Source organism: Ochotona curzoniae, unplaced genomic scaffold (assembly GCF_017591425.1).
Source record: "Ochotona curzoniae isolate NIBS_2020 unplaced genomic scaffold, NIBS_Ocur_1.0 contig_2754, whole genome shotgun sequence".
Taxonomy (NCBI): Eukaryota; Metazoa; Chordata; class Mammalia; order Lagomorpha; family Ochotonidae; genus Ochotona; species Ochotona curzoniae.
Genome location: NW_024465582.1, coordinates 1,767,967 through 1,791,842, shown reverse-complemented (window position 1 = coordinate 1,791,842; position 23,876 = coordinate 1,767,967). Strand labels below are relative to the sequence as shown.

The 23,876-nt window shown below is 45.3% G+C and overlaps 1 protein-coding gene across 1 annotated transcript in view; it reads right to left on the bottom strand.

Moving 5' to 3' along the window:
• The window catches only part of ADAMTS16 (ADAM metallopeptidase with thrombospondin type 1 motif 16), an 88,189-nt gene that overhangs the window by 17,305 nt on the left and 47,008 nt on the right, over positions 1 to 23,876 (bottom strand). The window contains exons 11-17 of the mRNA XM_040977319.1: positions 19,167 to 19,262; positions 15,982 to 16,130; positions 14,864 to 15,036; positions 13,574 to 13,704; positions 11,724 to 11,847; positions 11,244 to 11,488; positions 10,447 to 10,591 (exon numbers count right to left, since the gene is read on the bottom strand). Of these exons, the coding sequence (XP_040833253.1) occupies positions 10,447 to 10,591; positions 11,244 to 11,488; positions 11,724 to 11,847; positions 13,574 to 13,704; positions 14,864 to 15,036; positions 15,982 to 16,130; positions 19,167 to 19,262 (1,063 nt within the window). The remainder of the gene's footprint in view (positions 1 to 10,446; positions 10,592 to 11,243; positions 11,489 to 11,723; positions 11,848 to 13,573; positions 13,705 to 14,863; positions 15,037 to 15,981; positions 16,131 to 19,166; positions 19,263 to 23,876) is intronic.

The following is a 23,876-nucleotide window of genomic DNA, read 5'->3' as shown; positions in this document are numbered from 1 at the left end:
GGCTTATGCAATGTATATTTTGTAATAATATAAAAGGACTACAGATACACACTTTTAAAGAGTGGATTAAAGATGTCATTCATTAAGAGGACAAAAACAGAGAAAAAGAACTGAGCTTGTGCCAGTTTAAAATGAGCACAGTTGGGGCTCGTGCGACACTGCATGTTAAGCTGCCACGACATCAATATGTTGGGTGAGTTTGAGTTCCTGGCCAGAGAGTGAACCAGCATGTGGGAGATCTTTCTCTGTGTAACTCTTTAAAGGAATAAATAAACCTTAAACAAGTAAAGCAAAATGAGCAGAGCCAGACGTGTGAAGACGGAGGCATGATTCAGTGGTCTTGGGAACACTGATGAAGGACCTTACTGTTTGCACAGACCACACGTTGTGTCTCAGGCTAACTGAGCAGTGTGCTGACCACCTTGACTCCTAGCATCCTCCAGTCATTGGTGCTTGTTCATGAGGGACAGCAGTGAGGACAGGGCTTCAGAGAGGCCAAGGAGCAAGCTGTGCACCAACTGCTTCACAGACAGCCAAACCCTTCTTAAAGAACATTAAAGTTTCTTACATGCATTGAAAACACGTTTGACAACTGGCATGGCTGGGTCAAAAGGAGTGAGGAAATGCTGCTGGACTCAACGCACAGAGACACATGGGAGCTCCCAGAGTTGAGCAACAGTCACATTTCCTGCCGCTGATGGAGGGGGCACATGCTATGAGAAGACCGTGGCATGATGGCTCAGTAGCTAAACTGTCACCTTGAAAAGCACTGGGATCCCATATGGAAACCTCATCGTGTCTGGCTGCTCCACTTCCTGTCCAGCTCCCTACTTGTGGCCTGGGAAAGCAATAGAGCATGGCCTGTGTAGATAGACCCTGCACTCACGTGAGAGACCTGGAAGAAGCTTCTGGTTCCTGGTTTCAGATCAGCTCAGCTCCTGCCATTGCAGCCATTTGGTGAAGCAGAGGACAGAAGATTTTTTTTATCTCTGTCTCTCTTCTCTCTAAATATGATCTACCTGCCTTTCCCATAGAAATAAATAAATCTTATTTTAAAAAAGAAATGTATTCCATTGTCGACAGAATTATCTATTTAGTCAAGGAAAGTTGCTTCTTTATTGTGAATTCTGTAATTATTTCTTCTGATCAAAAATGCTTTTTTTTTTAAAATGGCTTTGTTAAAGGTCATACAGTACTCAGCAAAAATGGAAGAAGATGCCTTTAAGTGTACTGAGACTCTTGGAGGTCTGTCTATGGAAGAACAAGATTTAAGTCACATATCATGTCCCTTAATAAAGATAAGATGGTCCTGTTGGCATCCATTAAAGCTGAACCTGGATTCCACGAGGAACTAGAAAAGGAACACAAATGGCTACTGAAGGGGATTCCAAATTGAGTGGTTAGAGATGGCATCGCTGGTCTCCACAGGTGAGTCAAGGGGGTGGGGCTCAGAGGAGTACCTGCAGGAGCTGAGCTGGCAGTGTGGAGACAGAGTATGTGACAGCCACATGGGGCTCACACCTGAACTCGCTGTGAAGGGGCGTGACAATCCAGAGACCCACCATCCAGTGGCCTTGTGCTCAGCCTGCTGCCCCAGCACAGGCAGCGATGCTGAGGGTCCTCCAGTGCCTTTCAGGTCCTGCGGAGGATCTGAGGAGGGAAGGCAGCATTGTGTTCTAGGCCAGCTTCCCTTTCCCTGAAAGTGAACATCCTTGCATGTGCACACACACACACTCACGCAGCCACTCCCAGTCCAAAGCCTACTTTGCTCTTCTTTCTGATCTTTGGGCTTTCTATCTTGCCCTTCCCATGCTGTGAGTCTGTGGACTGTCTCCCTGTCCAGGACTCCCCAAGTCCAGCCACCTGCTGTCCTTTCTGTCCTGGACTGGGCTTGTCTGGAAGATTGCCCTCCATCCCTTTGAATCAGAGCCAAATTCTTCTCTGCTTCTCAAACCTGTGAGAGCATCAGGATACCCTCATAAGACTTGTTTAAGAATTGGACTGTTGGGCCTCAGCCTAGACTTTTGAATTTAGGTGGTCTTGAGTGAGGCCAAGCATCTTTGGATTTCTAAGAAGTGCCCAGGCATCATGAAGTGCTGCCCACACTCTGAAAGATACAGCTCTAGGCAAAATTAGAAGCCAAGACTTGTATGTCTCACTGAGCCCAAGTGTGACAGGACGTGAAGCTCCTACACTCGTGATCTCTCAAGATCTGCCATATTGCTTGCATCCTATAGATAAACCTGTGACAGGAAACAAAGAGGCTCCTTGAGTCCCACGAGCAATTCTAGCAGATTGTTGCACGCAACACAAGTGTGGGAACCTTTGGTACCCCACCCTAGGGCTGACATCTGGAATGGCAGTAAAGGATACTGCGCCCTCACACCTGTGGTCTGATGCTGGGGAGTCACAGGCAGAGTTCCATGGTAGGATTCCCCCTGGGCAACCAGAGAGAAGGAGAACAGAACAGAAAAGGGCAAAATGAAAAAAATCCTCCACACATCCACTGACTGTCAATGTTGTAAGTTAGAAGAGCTAGTGCCTGGCCAGATAAAATTAGGCTTATGATCACTTGTCCTAGAAAATGATAATAGTAAAATCCTCCGCAAGCATCTCGGTTTGGTAATGCATGACGTGATGACTGTAATTACGAAGTTTGCTGAGTGAGTGTGTCATCCATTGGAACAACTTGCTGGAGGGTGGAGAATGTGTGTTATTCATTTCTCTAATTTCAGTAGCTTGCATGGATTAATTTGTTCTTTCACTCATTTTGCAGTTTCTGAGCCATGGGCCATTTTTTTGTTTTCAGTAACTTTTAAGCCCATATGAGTTAATAACAGGTTGAACTAATACTTAGCCAAAATAATCATCCAAGTAAGAGTACATAAACATCTATAGCTTTTGGACATTACTTAGATGGACCACATCAGAGTTTTCATGACTTGCCCATGGATTAATGCTCAGATGGTTTTACTCATTAACTAGGAACAAGAGACCATTAAATCAGAAAAAAGGAGAGAAATGTGTTTTTAAAACTGTTCTGCAGAGAATCTTATGGATTTTGTAAGTCTAATAGTCCTAATAATCAAGTTCAAATGAGGAACATGCTGAGTAAGTACATAATGACTAGAGGACTCTAATGAAGACAGAAGAAAAATTAACATGTTTCTCTGCTTGTATTTAAAGTTCAAAGCCCATTTAAAAAAATCCTTTGGCTAAATCCTTAAGGCATTTTAGGAGGTGAGATTCTACAAATAGCAACTTTAGCTTGGTTTTCTGTTTTAAAATTAAAAACATGTGGATTTCAAGCCTTCCCTTCAAGTCTCAACACAGAATCCTGGCTTTGCCACCACTGATGATCCTATAGAAACAACAGCCCCTTCACTAGATAACTAATAATTGGTTTTGCTTTGAAATAGAAACAGATGTTGATTTTATTAATGTTCTTATTTTTCTTTACTGTTGCAGACACTTATTTGGCTTCACTGCTGAACTGTCTCAGGATCAGCCGACTCCTGATCCGAAGGTCCAAATTCTTACCTGTAAACTGGCTAGGGGCACAATCAGGTGCCGTGATTATGAAGTAATTATATTTATACATGCATATCTTAGGGAAAAACATTCGAGTTGTCCAAACAGTGTGCCAAGTTCTGACTCTGCCAGCTATTTTTAAGCTGTGACTCTGAAGAACTTGCAGCCATCTTAATTGAGCACTGTAGGCGTTTTAGGCAATGACATCCCCTGTTTCTCACATTCCCCATCCATCGTGTCAGTGCCATCCCGCCCGCACTCATCATGGCAGCTAACAACCATCCACAGGTCTTCATAGGGCTCTTAAAAGGAACTGCAAACTCTTTGGTTGAAACATTTACAGCCCACAAGCAGATAAAGAAGAAAGTATACAACTGGAAAAATAAGACAGAATGTACTGTGTTATAACAGAAATGGAGCAAGAAGCAAATCAGCAGGTTCAAAATAATATTTTCTTAAGAAAATAATGATGAAAATACTGCAAAACAGAATCTGTAGATACAGGTAAAGCAATATGGAGAGACAAACCATGATCTTAAATGCTTACATATTGTTACAAGAGTAAGTATGGAAGCAAGTGTTGCAGTAGCACTGTGGTGTAGCATGCTAGGTGTCCTTCTGTGGCGTCAGCATCCCATATGGGTGCTGCTTCAAGTCTCACTTGTTCCATTTCCTGTTCAGCACCATCCTAATGGTATGGGAAAGAGGCAGAAGATGGCCAAAGTCCTTGGATCCCTGCACCCACGTGGGAGAGCCAGAAGAAGCTCCTGGCTTTGGTTTAGCCCAGCCCCAGCCATTGCCACCATTTGGGGGTTGAATCAGCTGATGGGAAATTCTGTCTGTCCTCTATCTGCAACTCTGCTGTTTCAAATGAAAATCAATCTTTTAAAAAGAAGAATGGAAGGAAGTGAACCAAACATCTAGTTAGGATGTTAGAAAAGAGAAGCCTCGGAGAGAAGAAAGCAGGGAATTGGCAGAGAAACAAGTCAGTATGTTTGACACAAACATAAGAAACAACCAGGTGCTCTCCCCTGCATTTCAGAGACTAGATGTCTCACTGTGCTTTCTAAGCCCCTTGCCCGTGAGTGAATTCTCACCCATGCGAGGCACCCCCAGCAGGTGCGAAAGACTCAAGAGAATGAGAAGCAATCGCATGTCTCTGGGGGCAGTGGGCACAAGCACAGGCCCTGACCAGTGGGAAGATTTGGCCTTCTGTCTGCAGCATTTTCCTGGGAGTCACCTGCACCAGCGCTGACTGGGCTGGCACCTTCACTTCAGTGTTTCTCAAACTTCCTACCGTTTCCCGGCTTGTTAGAAGCCAGAGACTCCGACAGCCACGTGGAACCCATCTATTTGACCTCAGCTCTCACCTACAGGACTATCCGGTAAACACACGAACACTTGCTGCTTGAAGCATCTTGACCGGCTGAGCTGTTTCTCATGTATTTATTCAATAAAGAAAACAGGTGAAAATACACAGAAAGTGGGAATTAGACAACATTCAAATATAAAAAATGGAAACTAATGGAGTACTATGAACATATAAATTTTTATATTCTATAGAAAAAACTAACTCCAAAAAGAAAAGCAAATTAATCTAATTATCACAGAACTATAAACATTTATAGTATTTATCAAAGTTCTAACTCTGAAGGCAACAAGTCCAGAGGTTAAAAATGGCATCAACGCCATTTAAATTTCTCTAGAGCAAAACAAAAAGAAAGGTTTCTAGAACTGAAAGACATTGAATACCTTTGAGCACACAAAAGAAAGCTATATCTCAACAATATTGAAAAGTACTGCTGTGAAAAATACTAAAAACATAAGGATAGCATCAAGTAGTACATTGGAAAGATGTGTGTGTGTGTGTGTGTGTGTGTTATCAGATTGCAGTAGAAATATAAGGCTGTTTCAACATCTGGAAAATTTGTTAAGATATTTCAACCTTTGGATGAACAAGTTAGGAAAAACATGAAGTTAACCACAAATGTAATACAATTCCGCATGTGATAACTCTAGTCTCCTTTTAATGAAAGTCCGTGAAAGAGACAATTACTGTTTATTCACATCTATGTACTTGTATATTTGTGTGTGCATATTTATACTTAAGCTTCTACAGGTATATGATTATTTAAATCTAGAAGGCAGCATTATGGAAAATATTGGCACTATTCCTAATAAGATCAGAAGTGGAAAAATATTTTTAATTATTACCATTATTAGTTAGAATTATTTTGAAGATGCTTGCACACACAGACCAGATAAATCAATACAGGGTATATAAAAATTAGGATAAGAGGAAACTTGTGTGGGATGGTTATATGCACATGTGGCTTCCATAAAGTTTGTCAACAAGAATTAAAAGATATTTTAGTGCAAAGTTTAAATCTCTGCATAATATTTTATCATAAATATTTTCCATAAACTTTCTGAACAATTTCATACACACACACTTGTACATATAATCGTGTCTAAGAGAGTAGATTTCAAGAGGGATCCTTTAACTAGGGAAACGAAACTCCAAGCATAATTTAAAGAGACAGAAAGAGCTCTGAGGTATGTAACAGCTGACAGCTGTGCTGGGAACAAATCCAGATTAAGGTGCTCGCTGGGCTATGGACAAAGATGGTGGCTGGGACACAGAGATGCATGGCCACCCACGGACAGTGACGATGGACAAAGATGTGCAGACACTAGCACTCACTGGGAAAATATTGGAATAGGATCGAAGCTGAGTTACTCATCTAGAGCTTTGGAAACAAAAGAGGTTAAGCGGCTTCAGGGAAGGAGTGGTCCACAGCTGAGTGCTAGCAGGAGGGGCTGAGAGCAAGCCTGAGAGTGTTGCTCAGTGGGTAGGGATCTGATGGGGGGGTTGCCCAGCCAGGACGCCTTAGGGAAGCATGGGCGAACCCTTGGTGGGAACAGAGGGAGGAAATGTCCATGACTGCTTGGAAAGTTTCACACTGCAAGGCAGAAAGAGAAAAGGGAGGGGGCCATGGAAGGAAGGGGAGACATAATTTTAAGGTTGGAGAGACCTAAGTCTGTTTAGGGCATAAGAGGCAAGAAAGAGGGAGGGCGGACATCAAAAGATAGACACAGATCATCTGGTGGGAAATCTGGGGACATCATCCAGGACAGCAGGGCAGGCCCAGCCATGGGGTGAAGGAGAAGCACTCCCTTCCGGGGTAGGAAGCGAGAGTGAGCACACGCGACAGCCATGCCTGCCCTGGGGTGGGGTCTGTTGTCGATACATGCAGATGTGTAGACTGTGCCCAGGGCACACATACTCCATGATGGGTCTAGCTTCCTCCCAGGGTCATCAGAGGGCTGACTTTAATCATCTGAAGATGAGCAGGTTTGGGATGCTGTTAGCAGAAGTTGTTTCTGTCCTTTTACAAGATTCCTGGAACTAAAGTCCCAAGGGTAAGGTCTGCTGATGGCCGCCAGCTGGGGCCTGGGGGCATATTCCAGGAAGTCAGTATCTTCAGTCCACCCTCCATAGATCACAGGATTCTCCACCTCCGGGAGGAAATTTTCTTTTTCTACAGATGTATTTACTTTTATTGGAAAGACAGAAAATTCCTGCATCTGCTGGCTCACTCCCCAAATGGCTGCAACAGCTGCAGCTGAGCCAATGCAAAGCCAGGAGCCAGAGGCTTCTTCCAGGCCTCCCAGAGAGGTGCAGGGTCCCAAGGCTTTGGACCATCCTCTGCCTTTTTGCCAGGCCACAAGTAGGGAGCCAGAAGGGAAGCAGAGCACCCAGGACACGAACCAGAACCCACATGTAATCCTGGAGCTTGGAGGTGAAGGATTAGCCAGTTGAGCCATCATGCTGGACCTGGGAGGGAATCTTATAATGGTAGCCACCTGACCCCAAACCTCTGTGTTCAGGGAAGGTTCTGTTGTTCCATTAAAACCAGCATTTGCCCAGGGCAATGGTATTCCTTCATGATTCCTATACCCAAGGAGTTGCAGGTATCTCTCCTGAAGCTTCCTGGAATAAAGGCAGGGACTAGGACATCTCTGCATAGAACATGCTCACTAAGAAATTCTGCTATGAAAACACAGAGGAAAGAGGCTCTCGGGTCATGGCCTTCCACCCGCTATAAATACTGTTCCCTTCACTGGGTTCTGATCTAGCAGCACTGGGCTGGGGTCCAAGAATCTACATTTCCAACACGTCCCCCAGTGATGTTGATGCTACAGCCTGGGGTTCCATCATAGCAACAGCCCCCAGTTCCTTTTCCACGAGGCATCTCAAAAAGCGATCTTCAGCTTGTAGGCATCTGTGCTTATGAAGGGGAAATAAAAACCTATGCAATTCCACCTCAGAGCTTATGCCCACGTGCTACGTGGAAAAGGTGCACTGTGTGTGAACATGTGACACATATAGGTATTGTAGGCAGTATTTTTCCAAAGAACAGGTTTTAGACTGAGAAAACACCCCTTTGAACTGTTCTCTGTAAAACATGGAGTCACCATTTGTAATTTCTAAGGAAATCTGGAAGCTATAAAAGCATTCATTGCTGGCAGCCTGTAAAAAGCAGGAATCAGTTAGCATTAGGTATTTTTCTTTAAGAATACTAGCTGTCCATTAAAAATACATCTTATTTTGATTCCATTTTGGAGAATCTCAAATAATATGCCAATCAATACAAACAATGCTAATATAAGATGACTTTAGGGACCCGTGTTGTAGGACAGTGCATCAGGGTGTCAGCTGTGTCACTCTAGCCCACAATGGAGTATTGGATTGGGTCATTGGCACTTCATTTCTAGCTTAGCCTTCTCCTAAAAAGCCTGGGAAGGCAGTAGATTTGACTCAACTATTGAAACACCTGCTACCCATGTGGGGAGCCCTGGCTGGAGTTCCAGGCTCCTGCCTTTGGCCTGGCCTAACCTTGGCTTTTGTGACTATCTGCAGAGTGAACCAAATGTTTTTTCCCCTTTCTCTGTCACTGCCGCTTTTAAACAAAGAAATAAATAAACCATGTAAAAGTGAATTTGAATGTTTCTTTGTTTCCACAGATCTGAATATGATGAGATTATACAAATATACACAAGCAGCCACATGTATGACGGTGTTTGGGTTTCCCAAGGTCAGTTTTTGCACCAGCTTGTGAATAAGCATGTTTTCAAATGAGCCTCCCAGATGTGGTGGGGTCTCTTCAGCACTGACTATACAATAACCGAGAGTCGAGTTTTATTCTCTACCTAATGGCACATCTGAAGGTGATTTCTTGATGCTGACGGTGTTCACTTAACTGTCAGGAAGAAAAATCACACCATCCACGAGGATGCCAAATTCATGCTGGCCAACTTTCCAAGACAACCCATATGAACAGATAAGAGAGGGGCAGAGTATAAAGTGCAGAGACTACAGTAAGGAATTCTGAGAGAGCAAGCCATTAGCTGAGGTGCGATGGATCCTGGCCACAGGAGGTGGTGACTTCACTGAGCAGCGTGCTACTTTCATCTTTTTACAGAGACCAGCTCTGGCCAGTTCTTTGGAAAGCACTTAAAAATCTTCATACTTTGCCAAAGTAGCTGAAAGAGGAGCATTCAGTCTTAAAGGCCATGATTTTATCAAAGGGCCTCTATGTTTTCAATAACTTTAACTGTAGAATAAATTCCAGCTGTTATCTAAAGCTATACTCTTCTTTTATACAGTTTGAAAAAAAGGAATGAGACAAAGAAGAAACCCTGTAAGCAAAGCAGACAAACTGGGAAACCAGCAGCAAATGAGTGCAGTGGTTCTCACGAGAACCTTACATTCCTTCTATTATGAGGGCTGTGAATACCACTGACAATGGACGTCAGGTGCCCAGTATGGGTACTGACAACGGGCGACACAGAGGCTGGGGAGTCAGGCACCCAGTGTGAGTACTGACAACGGGCGACACAGAGGCTGGGAAGTCAGGCACCCAGTGTGAGTACTGACAACGGGCGACACAGAGGCTGGGGAGTCAGGCACCCAGTGTGGGTACTGACAACGGGCGACACAGAGGCTGGGGAGTCAGGCACCCAGTGTGAGTACTGACAACGGGCGACACAGAGGCTGGGGAGTCAGGCACCCAGTGTGGGTACTGACAACGGGCGACACAGAGGCTGGGGACGTCAGGCATCCAGTGCAGGTGATCCCTGGGAGCTGCCTGGGTGCTGAATGCTCCCAGGCGTGTCTCAATGGCAGATCTGCCTGGCATGTGGCAGCCTAAAGAGTACCCGGGCCCAAAGGGTGGTGGTGACAGCCACTTAGCCATCAACTGCCCCCAAGAAAGCCAGAAAGACCCACAGCATGTCTCGAGGTCAGCAGTTATGACTGTTGGAGATTCCAATATTGTAAGCTAAACACCCCTGTGCACAAGTACACCCCACAACAGTGAGTAAAGAGTTGCTGGCTGTGACCACCACAGGAATATTGCGGGGACAGGAGGCCTGAGGTACACTTGACTTGACACTCTGGTATTCCCTGAGCCTGGAGAGGCTCTCGCAACGGGAAAGGAGTTGCAGTCATGGGGCGAGGTGCGTTGTGGTCACCCGATCTTCCCTGGACCTGTGAGCACACGTGGGGAGCAGGCCCACTATTCCCAGAAGACAGCTTTGCTTTTCTCCATTCTGCTTTTTTGAGGGCTCAGGGCTGGAAAGTGGATCACTGTGTGATTTCTAAAGTCCCAGACAGACACAGGAGACATCTTTGGCATATCAGCCCAAAGACGACCCAAGGTAGGAAGGGAAGACCCAGAATTCTTATAAGCTGATGTCTGGGACACTCTTCAGGCAACACTTAAATGAGGAAAGTGCATCCTCACTTCTCAGAAGGGTCAGGATATGCCGATTTCTCAAAGATCTTTGGCACACTCGTTAGGTGAGGAAGGGGGCCGAGCCCCAGCCCAGGAGCTGGCGAGAAGGACCTACCCGCTCCACAGGTGGCAGAGCACTCGGAGTGTACTATGGCCCATGTGTAGCTGTAGCTGGGTGGGGCAGCTGGCTGCTTCTCAGCCCCCAAGTGAGGCACGGAATATTCCCAGGCGATGCCCAGGTCCCTTCCCTGAAACAGAAGCTGCAAAAGAAGAAACAGGAAAATGAGCTGGAGCAAAATGACGGCAGTTGCGTTAGTCTACCTGAACAGCAATGATCTGAACAAAAATCTGTTTGTAAGGCTAGAATAAGCATTGTCCATCCTTCAAAATCCAGACCACTTCTGTGGGAGTAACTCTCGACCAGGCTCAAGGGCTGCTAGGAAAACGTGTGGTCACTCTGTTCTGCCACCTTACACCCAGTGCATTCCTCTATGTTCAAGACCTGTGACCAAACACAAGTACTGGATAATCTTCCTCGCTCCCCTTTCTGTGGGATCCCCTTAAAACCTTCGCATCTTGGTGAATCAGAAGGTGATACCCAAAGAGCGCATTACACTTTCTAGTGAACACTTTGTCACCAGCACCTGATCAAAGCTAAGTTAGGATGTTCCTGATTGAGAGGAAGCAGGGGCCATTGCCCACTGACAGGTACTGCCAAGTCCAGAGGCTATGGTATTTTGTTAGTAAGTGAGATTACTCAGGCTGAGCAACGCATGAGTCACAGCTTAACGCACGCAATAGGACCAGGCTCCACAGCTTCTGTTCTGAAACCTGGTCATGTGGAACACTTAGCTTTTCTTTGGGTTCAGTGAGAAGGCTTTTCTGGAAACCCATGGTTAGAAACGCCTCTACCTCCACAATCAGGGTTTCGTTTGTTGGTCCAACAGAAGTTAGGCTCTCGGGCTCATTTGAGGGGCGCCTGTAGTTGAAGGTGGTGCCTGAAAACTTGTATCGGCCAGGCCAGTCCACGGTCCAGTGGCCATTCAGATAGTACTGCTGGAGGTCATTGCGCACAGAAATGTAGGAGGCAGATACGTTCAGTTCACAAATGTGAATACTCCGGGCTCCAGAGGGTATTGTGACCACGTGGTAGTACCCTGGGTGAAGCAAAACAGGGAGAATCAGGCTATTTCATCAGTAATGTCACGTCAAAGCCCCTGAGAACATCTGAAGCTAGGGTGTCTGTTTTGCAATCCATGAGCACAGTATATTCTTCTTGCCCAGTTGGAATAGAGAGCTGGCTGTCTTCACTATTCTGTCACCTTGGCCTCCTCATGCTAAGGGGTTTCAGGTTAAGCTGTTTTCATCGGAGAGCTGCTCTGTAGTACTCACGGTTGGTGCGGTGGTGCGCGGTGTGCAGGCCCCTGTGAGTCGTGCAGTTGGAGTTATTTCCCTTGCAGACTCCACATGAGTCTTCAGTAGCATTGGATCCCAGGATGTTGTCACACCCAACTCTCTGTGGGATCAACGAGGTCGTTGTCATCCATGCAAGAAAGAACAGAGGCAATGTCACCATCTCATGCAAGAACCCTTTCCAGTGACACAGGGTGCTTAACGAATATTTATTGGATACCCAATATGCGCACCGTGAGGATGTAATTCTGCTCTTTATATCTGTTTGGGAAGCCTTCACATGTGAGGCAGACCCAGTCTGCAGTTACTGCTACATGCCTGTGATGTCCCGAGCCCTACGTTTAACCCACAGGGCATCACACTGGAACCCCAGGTGAGCTTCAGATGGGGGTAAAGAGCTTAGCATAAGAAGTGTGGTATCACCATGAGGTTCTACTGGCATTTACCACATGAGATGTGGTATGCACCATGGCAGGGCATTAATACAGGCCACATGGAAATTCTCCCTGTAAATAGATAATATAAAGGGAGTTACTTGTTTATCATCTTAGAATTTTAGGGGCTGCCTGACATTTCCACAATGTTGCTTGTTTTACATTTCCTAGCAAAGAGTACAGTCTGCAAGGATATGTCCATTCAGGAACTAGATAACTCTTAAGTTACAGTCCTTTGCTCCAAATCCTTGAGGCCAGATGGCTGTCAGAGCTCAGAGGTTTGTGAATTTGAGAAAGATAAAACCTGTCTTGCATTAAACGGTGCACTTAGGAGTCCAAGGAAGAAATAAGGTGACAACCAGTGATGAAACACATTAGTATTTCTATGGTAAAAGACACACATATTTACAGCTTGTGGCATGAATCAATCAATAGTCTTGCACCAGTTCAGGAAAGTTATGCAACCAAACAAATTAAGGCCTCCCTGAAATTTCACAGCACTTTGGATCCAGGGTTTGTGACACCACATCAGAACAAAAATATCATACAATATTTGAAAAATCAACTAACAATAGGGCAAGCAGGAGTGTGGGAAGTGGTACAAGACCTTCCTGGAATTATCTGGTCTAACACTCACGCCCTAAAGTGAGGACACTCAGGCTGTATGTGGAGGATCACCCTGGGTGCTGTCACACAACTCAGAGGTCACCAGAATCATGACAGCAGAACAGCAGGTGGAAGTGTTTCTTACTAAGGAGCCTGCTGCCCACGTGCCATGTATTGGACACAGCAGAATGAATGTTCTTCCACTCCTCCCTTCTGTGGCGGCCACTTGCTGTTCAATTAGCTGCCAGTCTGGCTCAGCCTTTCACTCCCTGCCTACCAGGCAGTCACATCAACGCCTCTTCAAACTTTAGGAATGACTGAGATGCTCCATGAGCTGCTGAGTGCCCTGGGATCTCAGCTGCCCCTGCCTTCCCTGACCCTTCTTACAGCTGCCAGGAATCTGCCACCTAATCACAGGGCTGCACTGTGCCCACACCCAGAGCTTACCCCTCAGGACACAGGCTGGCAATCCCCGTTCCCCACACTGGCAGTCAGGGCTTTGAAAGCCTCTCTTCTCCCCTTTTCCTCTCTGTGCATGAGGTTCCTGCATCACTTAGCGACAGGGCTGGGAGTCGGCAGGTGTTCCTGCGATCTGAGAAACAGTTCCATTACCTCTCCTGGCTAAGCTGGGATAATGCTGTGTCACCCACGTGTGTTCTGCCTTTCCCCCACTGGGCTGCGACTGGGAGAAGGGGCTCCCGCCACCCCTCTTGTCTAAGTCCCTACAGGAAGCCTGACGTGAAGCGCTGTCTGGAGACACTTGTTGAATGAACGAACGATCAGCATTACCTCACACATCCCATCTACACAAACATTACGGCTATCCTCCGAGCATGGAGTCCCGTCTTTGACTTTATTTGACAAAGAAAAGAAGAAATCAAATCCTTCTGCGATACAGTAGAGTTTGCATAAGTCCTGATCTTAAAAAGAAATACACACACAAACACAAATAAGAAAGATACTTAAGCTCTGATCATTTTTGCTCTGAATTTTAGATAAATTTTCTTTTCTCCCCATAAAACAACTCCCACACAGTAACATCTTACAAAGGCACCTCACAGTTGCCTCATTAGCTTTGCATTTTCTTTTTAAATTTGTTATAACTTTTCAATGCTTCTGTGCTGTAGTGTCCCTCGGTAATTCTTATTGACACAGTGGTTGGCACATAGTAGGCATTCAATAGATATTTGTTTACTTAACCACAGTATTTTACTGTTTTACTAGCATACTTAGCTATCCTCTTATAGAAATGCAAAAAGTTACTACCATTTTGTAGAATTACACAAAATTCTTACCAGACTATAATTAAAGAATTAAGATAGTCACCAAGTTTTGTAATGCATTTGTTGAAATACATAAAACACTTGAACTGATAAAAGTAAAATTTAGCTGAAATCTCTATGGAACAATGTTTTTTACATGAAAAGATTGCTGGTTAAGAAACAGCTTAAGAAAGCTCTCTCCATCTCCCCTCGGTTCTTCCCAAGATTGCACGGCTTAGCAGTTAACTTGAACTTTAGCAGAAATCCTTTTTGTGCTTTTGTTCCCTCTTAGTAAAGAAGGGACAGATGCTGATGAAAATTCTGTCTGCCTTAGTAATTCCCACAGCCCTGAGATGCATTTACAGATGTGGTCCTCATTATTATAAGAGACACTGCAACAAAATTCTAAGAATCCAATTTAGTGTGTGATACCTCCACAATTAACTAATGTATCTTCCGGAAGGCAGCACAGCACCACACAGGGGCACCACACAGGGCACCACACAGGGGCACCACACAGTTTTGGAGCCCAGTTTCAAAGTTCATTTTACTCCGCACTCCCCTCCTGCATACTGGTCTGCTTCTTACCAGTTTAATTTTTAGAAGCTAGGGGTTTGATGTCTGACCATAGTGCCGATCAAGTTTAGGTAAGTTTCCTTATTGGCCCCACCAAACCAACCCCAGGAAAAGGTACGTGAACTTGACCTCATGGAGTGATGTCTGGTTTATCTGAATGCTACTGACTAATCATGTTATTTTTCAAAAGTTAAGACATAAAGCGCCGGGCTAACCCCAGAGAGTGGGACTTGGGAGTTACCTTCCACTTGTGTGTAAGGCTTCCACTTGTAGTGCCAGCCACGGAACCGCTTGCTGTTGTATTCCGCACACTGAGCAGCACGGAAGTCCATGCTGCCGAGGGGACACTGCTGATGGTTGCAAAGCTTCAGGGTGCGAGTGGAGCCCTCGCAGAACTTCCCTCCATGGGATGGGCTGCAATGTGGAGCTCAGTTAGAAACCCTGTGTCTCAGGAGCTTCCTGGGAGACAAGGGGCAGATGATGCTAATGTACACAGAGCAGACAGTGAAGAAAAGCACATCTCTAAGTAGCCCTTGGTGCACTCCTAGGTGCTCATGGTCTGGCTGATCTTCCTTTCGCCACTGAACATGTCATGTGCAGCCCTGGTGGGACAGGTTGGGATTGGGCAGAGGGTTGGTTCCCTCTGAAGGGGACAGCAGAGTCCTCACGGCTTGGCAGGAGCAGCTGCCGCTTCCCCAGACAGACACAGAGGGAAGGCACGAAGGAAACTGAAACCCAACCACGTCGCAACTCCTTTCCATCACCCGCCTGCTGGTGGCAAGGCTGGGCAGTACTGAGCCAGAAAGAGGGGGCTGTTCCTGGTGGGCTCTGATGGCCAGTGCTGCCTGCTCACCCCCACGGAATCCACACCATGCCTGGCTGAGAGCACATGACAAAACAGGTATGCTGGGCTCATCCTTCCGAGGGACCAGAATAACATGGAGTGTGGTTCAGTCTCAGACATGCCAGCAGCAAGGGGAGGCTGAGAGCCTCTTCCCTCCACGGGTGGGGAGAGGGGCTTGGGACTCTATCACCCTTGTATCAGCATGAAATCATTGTTCTGATTGCTTCACGTTCATCTTCTATGTACTTTTTAAAATGGTTTTGTTTTTTTTTAAGTTGACCTCTGGTTTTTCAGCAGCACGTGCTTAAAATCCAAACCCGATACAGCCATTGGGCTCCTTAGCTTCACTGTGGTCACACGCTTAAGAAGAAAGAGTAGTTGTCTGGGAAGTGGATGGGTGAACAACTGCTCCATCCTGGGGTCTGCTCCAGTCCGAAGAAGTGACTGGATGAACCTCCACCCTAAGAAAAGCAGACTCCCCAAGTCACAGGGGGAGGGCGACAAGGCTTCCTTACCTGGGATTGGTGCAGAGGCGGTCTCTGTGGGACACCCCTCCCCCACAGGTCCTGGAGCAAGGGGACCAAGCCGACCAAGGCGACCACTTTCCATGAGTGGGCTTGGGGCCTTCGTCGCCGTACTTCACACACTGCCCTCCACGGCACCACTAGACATTGTAATAATAAAATAAAATAAAACAGCTCACATGAATCATGGATTAACAGTAGTCATTTGTTCACTGTAAAATAAGCAGATATTGGCACCCTCCCCCGTGAGTGGCTCCCTTTCCCCACCAAACCCAGCACCCTTCTGTAAACCCACATGTGGGAAAGACGAGCACAGGAATCCTTCCCCAACGTCTGAGCTCTGAAGTGGTTAAGCTTCATCAAGGCTCAGCGCGCCTGCCTTTGTGCACGGTGGCCTTTCTGAACAGGTGCTTTTCAGAGTTCATTTTCAGACAAAGGAGCCCCGGTGACAGAGTGCAGCTGGGGCTCCACTGGACTCAGCACCTTGTCATTCCTGGCTGGCCCTTTCACGGCACACCACCTGGGCTCAGCGATCGCAATCATCTGGTATGCAGGAGACCACACAGCTTTGCAAGGAGGAAATGGTCCTTGTGGAATCCCACTTGCCCTCATGAACACTGGACAGCCAGTGCCTGCTTCCCAAAACACTCGTTCACTGTAATTCTCATGGAGATATCAGTTCTTCATATACTAGCATCACAGCACAGTGCACCATGGCCTTGGCCACCCATCTGGCGTGGTGTCAACGTCAGAGAGCTAGTGCTCCAGGCTCTTTGTTGAGAGAGGAGGGAAGACGCTGGCTACCAACCACTGGCCTGTTGGAAGCGGTCAGAGCATGACCTGTGAACTGGGCAAAGTGAGGCTGAATTCTTTCTCTCCCAGATAACCACCACCAGCATAGTACTGAGCAAAAAAACCAGTATTTCCATTACCAATTGATGTACTAGGTCAAATAAAGCACAATAAAGCCCAGATATTTGACCATGGCTGACATACAGGAATGCCAATTTTGAATGACCCAAATTAAAGTTACTTTTAACAAAGAATAATTGAATTTAAAAATGCTAATAATTCCTCTTATTTTATGAGCAAAAAAACCCAAATTGGTGTCTCTTCCATCATCGCTTGCCCGCAGCCTGGGCGATGGAACGTCTCCCCTCTATGGAAAAGTCAGGAGGATACCTTGTGATTGTTTGTTCTGATTTTCAAATGCTTCTGCTTATCGCTTTCTCACACAGGGCGTGGTGAGCAACAAAATCTGTAACTCAGAAAATACTTTCGGGGCCCAGCATGATGGCTCAGTGGCTAAATCCTCGCTTGCACACACTGGGATCCCATATGGGTTTTGGTTCGAGTCCTGGTTGCTCCACATCCCATCCAGATCACTGCTTGTGGCCTGGCAAAGCGACAGAGAATGGCCTAAAGCCTTGGGACTCTGCCTGCCTGGAGATCTGGAAGAAGCTCCTGATGCCTGACTTTGGATTGGCTCAGCTACAGCCATTGTGGTCATTTGGAGAATGAACCAATGGATGTAAGATCTTTCTTTATGTCTTGTCTTTTCTCTGTACATCTGTATTTCCAATAAAAATAAATTTTTTTAAGGAAAATGCTTTCAGGAAAGTCAGTAGCAGATGTGGAGCTGCAGACAGGAGCCAGGTAACTGAGAGCTACACTGTCCTCCAAGGAGAGTGTCAGCTCCCCAAAGAGTCTTAGGTCGAACTGACAAACACAACGTCGCTGCTGCTTTGCTGCTATTATCTGTGAAGTCCACAGACTCAAAAAAAGAAACAGTGAGACGTCAACAGCTTTCACTGACCTTAAAACCCACACACACTCAAACAGTAAAGACAAGCACAAGTAAATAGGACAGGACCCCCATGAAACCAACACATGCCTTCTACAGTCTCCGGTCGGATCCAGTCTCACTTGCCCCACACCCTGTCCACCGTCACTTTTCCCAGTTATGACTTCCAGATGTTACATCATTATTTCAAAACTGCTTTGCTAAGTGTCCCTGAAATGAAGGACATCAAGTCACAACATCTCTATTGTATCAGTACCGTCAGATATCCAACCAGAGCCTGGCTCACCTGGCTCTTTTGTCTCTCACTCTTCCATTGTCCTCCAACCACTTTTGCTTCTGGCTGGGTCTGCCGCTCCCTCAACCTGGCTGGCTGTTTGCACAGGTGTGCCTGGATTGCCTGCCACCAAACAGTTGAGTCTAGGCTCTTGGCTAGCTTCCTGGCTGAGCTTCTGGCAAGACTGTCCCATGACAGCTTTTAGTATGTACACAAGAATGCTTTCCAGTGCATGGAACGTAGTCTTCATGCTGCATTGGCAGTTCCAGGCTAACCAGGCTTTCTGCTGACTGAAAAGTGCCCCGTCAGCTTTACCATCCCCACTGACCACAGCAACCACCCACAATCATTTCGTCAACTGGGGAGACTGGTTTTGAGTGTGTTTGAGTGTTGAAAGACTGAAAGTATGTTATTTTTTCTTATAGTTTCTTTCCTTATTGGTCTTAGAAAAAAGTATCCTTTCCCAGATGTTTGGGTGTGCTGCATTTGAGGTCCTATAGACACGCAATCCTCTTCCTTAACCATTAGAATCACTTAATTAAATACATTAACAAATGGCTCAAATGGCTGCTGTCTTCACCAATGGTATTCTGCATTCTGAGAAAATTTTAAAGTATTGGAATATTATCCTTGAGTGATGAGATCATTTGTTGTTTCATTTTAATGACAAAATTGCTATACTCTGCTACATAGTATATCTGATGCACTTCTTTTTTCTACTGTAGTTCTCTCCTTTTCCCAAGGGAGCAGTGAGCGGTTCTTACTGTCTACGGTGGCATCCTCAAATGGAGCTCTGATTCTCTCATAGCCCGGGGGATGCTGGTGCTTACGAGGGTAACTGCAGTCTGCAGATTCATGTTCCCAGATGGACTGGTTTCTGTATCTATGGATTCCAGACAGCCCTTCAATTACATTTTCACAATAATGGCCAAAGGAGCTCTCTTCATAGGAAACATACAGAATAAGCACAAAGTTTTGACAATGGTATAAGTATATAAGAAATACAGGTATGAAAAACACCAATATAAGAGGAGGGAAGACACCTGAAAAAAAAAGCTAAGACCTGAGTCTGAGGTTGCACAAATGTTAGTTACTTACCATGTTCGGCCCACAGAGGGTTCCCTCTGCAGCTGGCATGAATTTGGTCTCACATTTTCTGCCAATCTGATGGCACCATAGAGCCTTACAGATGTCCTGAAGAGGGGTAGAAATGAAAGGCAATCAGTGCCCACATGGCCCACACACCTATGATGAGCACTGACAGTGGGGAAGGGAGCTGTGATGTTGTATTTAAGTTCATGTTTGAGATGCCCACATCCCATTTTCAAGTAAATGGGTTTATCTCCAACCTCTACTTTCCAATCGGTTTCCTGCTAATGCATACTTTGAGATAAAGTAAGTGGTGGTTGAGTGTCTGAGTCCCTGCTGCCACATGGGAGAGCGACCCAGAGGTGCTTCTGGCTTCCTGGTCTTGGTGTGGCTCAGGCTGCCTGTCATGGCCATTTGGAAAGTGAACCAGTATATGGAAGATCTTTCTGTCTTCCTCTTTCACTGTCTTTTCAGATAAATAGATAAGTAAATAATAGATCATATCCCTAAGGTGCATTTTTTAAAAATAAATTATTTTTCATGGTACAGACAGATCCTTAGGCTCAGGGATGCCCCCTTCCATCCTCCCCTACATTCTTCCAACCACTGTTCCCATCTAAGTTAGTCCCTCAACAACAGTCACAAGCCCAGCATTCTGCTGAGTGTGTCCTGACATTGTAGGTATAGAGAATGACATAAAATCCAGCATTCTAGTGTCAAGTTATATTGAATAGTTTCATTGGGAGTATTTTTAATCAAGAGCGAATATCTACTTTGCAGCAGATGCATATGATAGATGAGGAATCAGAAGGCACGTTTCATTTAATGCTAGCCCTGAAGTCTTAGTTATTTATATTTACTAATAATAAATATAGCAAAATTATGCTTTACAAATTAAAAAAACAAACATGGTTAGTCCAGACTCTTTAGAGGACTTCAGTTGACAGACTACAAGGATATAACTGTTTCTTCCTTGAAAGCAGGGTAGGTGGACCTAAGCTGAGTACCTGATGGTGACATAGTGGATCAGTCCCAGACAGGAGGAAGGGAGGAAGCAGGTGTACCTGCACTGGAGTGATGGCTCAGAGAGATTTGCTGGAAGGATGGGACATAGCTCCGACTCAGCAGATACGCCGCGGTAAAGATGAAGCTGCAACTGCGGTTTCGTCACCCGGAGAGACTGGTCTGGCAGAGAGCTTGGGCTTCCAAGGAAGATGGGCAGCTCCTACAGACATGGCTGCAGGCTGCACAGCCTGGCAGCCTCACTGTGCAAGTGACACCACCAAGCAGTGTTGTGCTCTAGGGCTAAGTGGTTGTAGGTAATGTGCCCAGGCCAGGATCTGGCACTTAGCTGGCACTGAACCACTGTGCACTTCCTTTGCCACTTCCAGGGCTGGAGGAGAGGCCAGCATAACCGCAGGCCACGGGCTGCATTCATGCCTCTGGTCTGTGGTTGCTTTTTAGAAACTAGGGTATTTGTTCACAAGGCTTTTTCTGAGACTTTCCAAGACAATATGTGCATGGTAAGAGCTGTTCTAACATGCTGTTGTTTTTATATATTTGGAAGGCAGAGAGGACCATCCACTGGTTCACTTCCTAAATTCCTGAGACAGCAGGGGCTGATCCAGGCCACAGCTAGGAACAGGGAATGCAGTCTGGCTCTCCATGAGGGATACAGTGACTCCAACGCTAGACATCACTTGCTGCCTCTCAAGGCACAGCTGCAAGAAGCTGGGATCCCAATTGGTTCTGCTTCCTCAGCATGAACCCAGCCATGCCAACATAGGCTGTGGGCACCTCAGGCAGCAACTTCACCATTATACCACATGCGGGACCCTTGGATGATTGTAATGGACTCATCATCACTGCTTGGCTTGAGTTTGGTGCCTAAGTGCTCTTCAGTAAATGTCTTCTTAGTAAGTTGAACATTGTGCAAAGTTGTCCCACTGGAAACCAATGATAGCATGAGCAGGGCAATTTTGATGTATTATGAAACTAATAGATACTAGGGGACTGTAATCATGGGAAAGTTTAAGATGACTTAGGAGGACAATTGTTTTGATCTAGACTACCACCCAGAGCTACTACACTTTAGGCTGTAAATGTCCCAGAGATGTGGCATGCTGATGCCAGCTCAGAACTGAAGCATACAGTTCCGTAACTCAGTCTGTGCCCTGGCTCATGCCAACTGTGTATAGCAGCCTCCTTCTACTACCTGCTCAACCCACAATTCTAGTCCTCCAGGGGAGCAGAAATCCCGGAGTCAGGAGAACCTTGAACTTTCAAACAATTCATGTTGCTGTCTTTTCAACACATCAAAAAGCATTCGAGACCTTGGTCCTCGACAGCTGTAGCTATCAGCTATAGAAACACAGCACTCAGTTCTGGACATGCAAAAACTCCAATGCTTTAAGGAGTTAGATGATCAAACACTGAATCACAAATGAATAGCTTGAACGTAACAGATCTGCTCACTTTTATCACACACTGGCTTAAATAACTTCTGGACACACTGCAACAGCTGTATTAAAGATTGCTGATGGATGTCATTATATCCTTATTGAAACTTCTAAGTCCTCTTAGAACAAAGATCCCATTAAATCACGGTTCTGGAGTCCAGGGTTGGAAGGGAAGACTCGCTGGGTCTGTGAGGGTGGGGTGGCAGCTCCCAAGTCAGCAGCAATGGCCAGAATGACTGAGATGATCAAATTTCAAAGTAATTCTGGTCATTTATATTTCAGTCTGCAGAGTCAGGTCAGCAGCCGTGTTGAGGAAGCAGAATATGTTCAAGCTGGATAGAAAAAGAGTCAAAGCCTTTTGTGTGGACAGCTCTGCCTTGCTTTGATCTTTATAACCAAGGGCTGCCATGGCTAATGAAGATCCTCATCTACTACTCCAGCACATACTTAAAGAACTCTGCTCATCAAGCTCAACTTGGTTGTTTCACATCACCGAATAATGCCTCCAGTGAAACCAGTATTTCAAAAGGCTGGCTTGGAGATGCACTGAGGCACATCAGTAACATGACTAGGGCTCCATCAGGTTCAACCTGTTCTGTCAGGTTTTCAGAAACGCAGGCTAAGGAGACAACTGCTAACGATGCTGTAGCAGGATATAGAACATATCACAATCACTCATTTACCAAGCAACGGGAAACTCTGATCAATAACGCTGCTGACATTATATATCAGTGGACAGAGATCATTATTATAGGTTTATGTGAATTTATATGCAAATATGCATGCATATCTACATATATACCAAAGACACTTTCATTTGCCCAAAAGAAGGATGAGTTTGCATCTGTGTTATTTGCTAACTTTTCAAATGAAAAATAGCATAAGACTTCTAAAACAGGTTTGTTGTTCTAAAATGCCATTCATCTATCACCCAGATTAGCACATCATTTTTTAACTAACTCTATTTATTTATATAAATGCATAAGTGTCACATATTTTATGATATAGGTTAGGAAGCACAGGAAGGTAACTACAACGCCTGATCTGGGTCTGGGTGATTTGCTTGAAGTTCAATCCAAAAGAAGACATAAAAAAAGAAATGAAAAGGAAAGTCAGGAAACTAACAGAAATCAAATGGCAAAACACAGGTTAAAGTCTACCAGTAATTAAATGGCCTGAACATTCTGGGTTAGGGTTCAAAACTGTTCAATTAGGCAGCAAAACAAAACAAAATAAAAATATCTTTACAACAAAAGGCACAGCGAATTGAAAAGTTACAAATTAAATCTTACAAAAAGTACAAGCACATTTACAAATAAATGAAAAATAACAGGACTATATTAATATCAGAAAAAGTAGAGGCTAAGAAAAGTGATACGGTCGCTATAACAAAAGGTGGTACATAAAATAATCATCAGAAGACCTAAGAAGCATAAATGTACATGCACTTAACAACGCACCTTTCACAACCAGCTCTGCACGGCCAGTGCAGAAGCAGGCCGATTCTCTGCCTATGTCACTGGGTCTAGTCCTGGCTGTTCCACTTCCAATCCAGCTCCTTGCTGATGGTCTGGGACACAGTGGATGCTGGCTGGGGCTCCTGTAGCCATGTGGGAGACCCAGAGGAGGGGGGTCTGGCTCCCAGCTTTAGAGTAACTTAGTTCTGGCTGCTGTGGTCATTTGGGGAGTGAACCAGCAGATAAGAGATATTTCTCTCTATGTATCTCTTCCTCTAACTTTTTCAAGTGAAATAAATCAATCTTAAAAAACCCAACAGAACATGCAGACACCAGCAAAAGCCGAAGGGGATGTGAACATGCACACACAGTCAAGTTTGGAGACATTTCTACTTAAATCCACGGGATCACCCCAGCAGGCAGCACGCATCGGGGAAGAGGCAGAAGTCACAGAGATAGTATCAAATGAACAGTGCCCAACCGCTGTGGCACTCCATCGACTGGCAATGCCAATACTCACCAAGCTAGACCATCTGCTAATCCATAAAACAGGAGGCTGCTTCAGAAAGCTCATGTAAGATGGATTTATATGAAAATGTACCTTAATGTGGAAAAAAACTCTTTACATCCACTCATAGGTGTTCATCATATACACTTCTGATGAACTTTGAAAAGATGGATCATATATCTCACTAAATCTCCAAAGCCTGCAGGAGTATACCCTCTGAACAAAATTGTACTACACTAGAAATCAAAATTAAGGTACCCTGAAAGTCACTAACTATTTGAAATTAATACTTTAA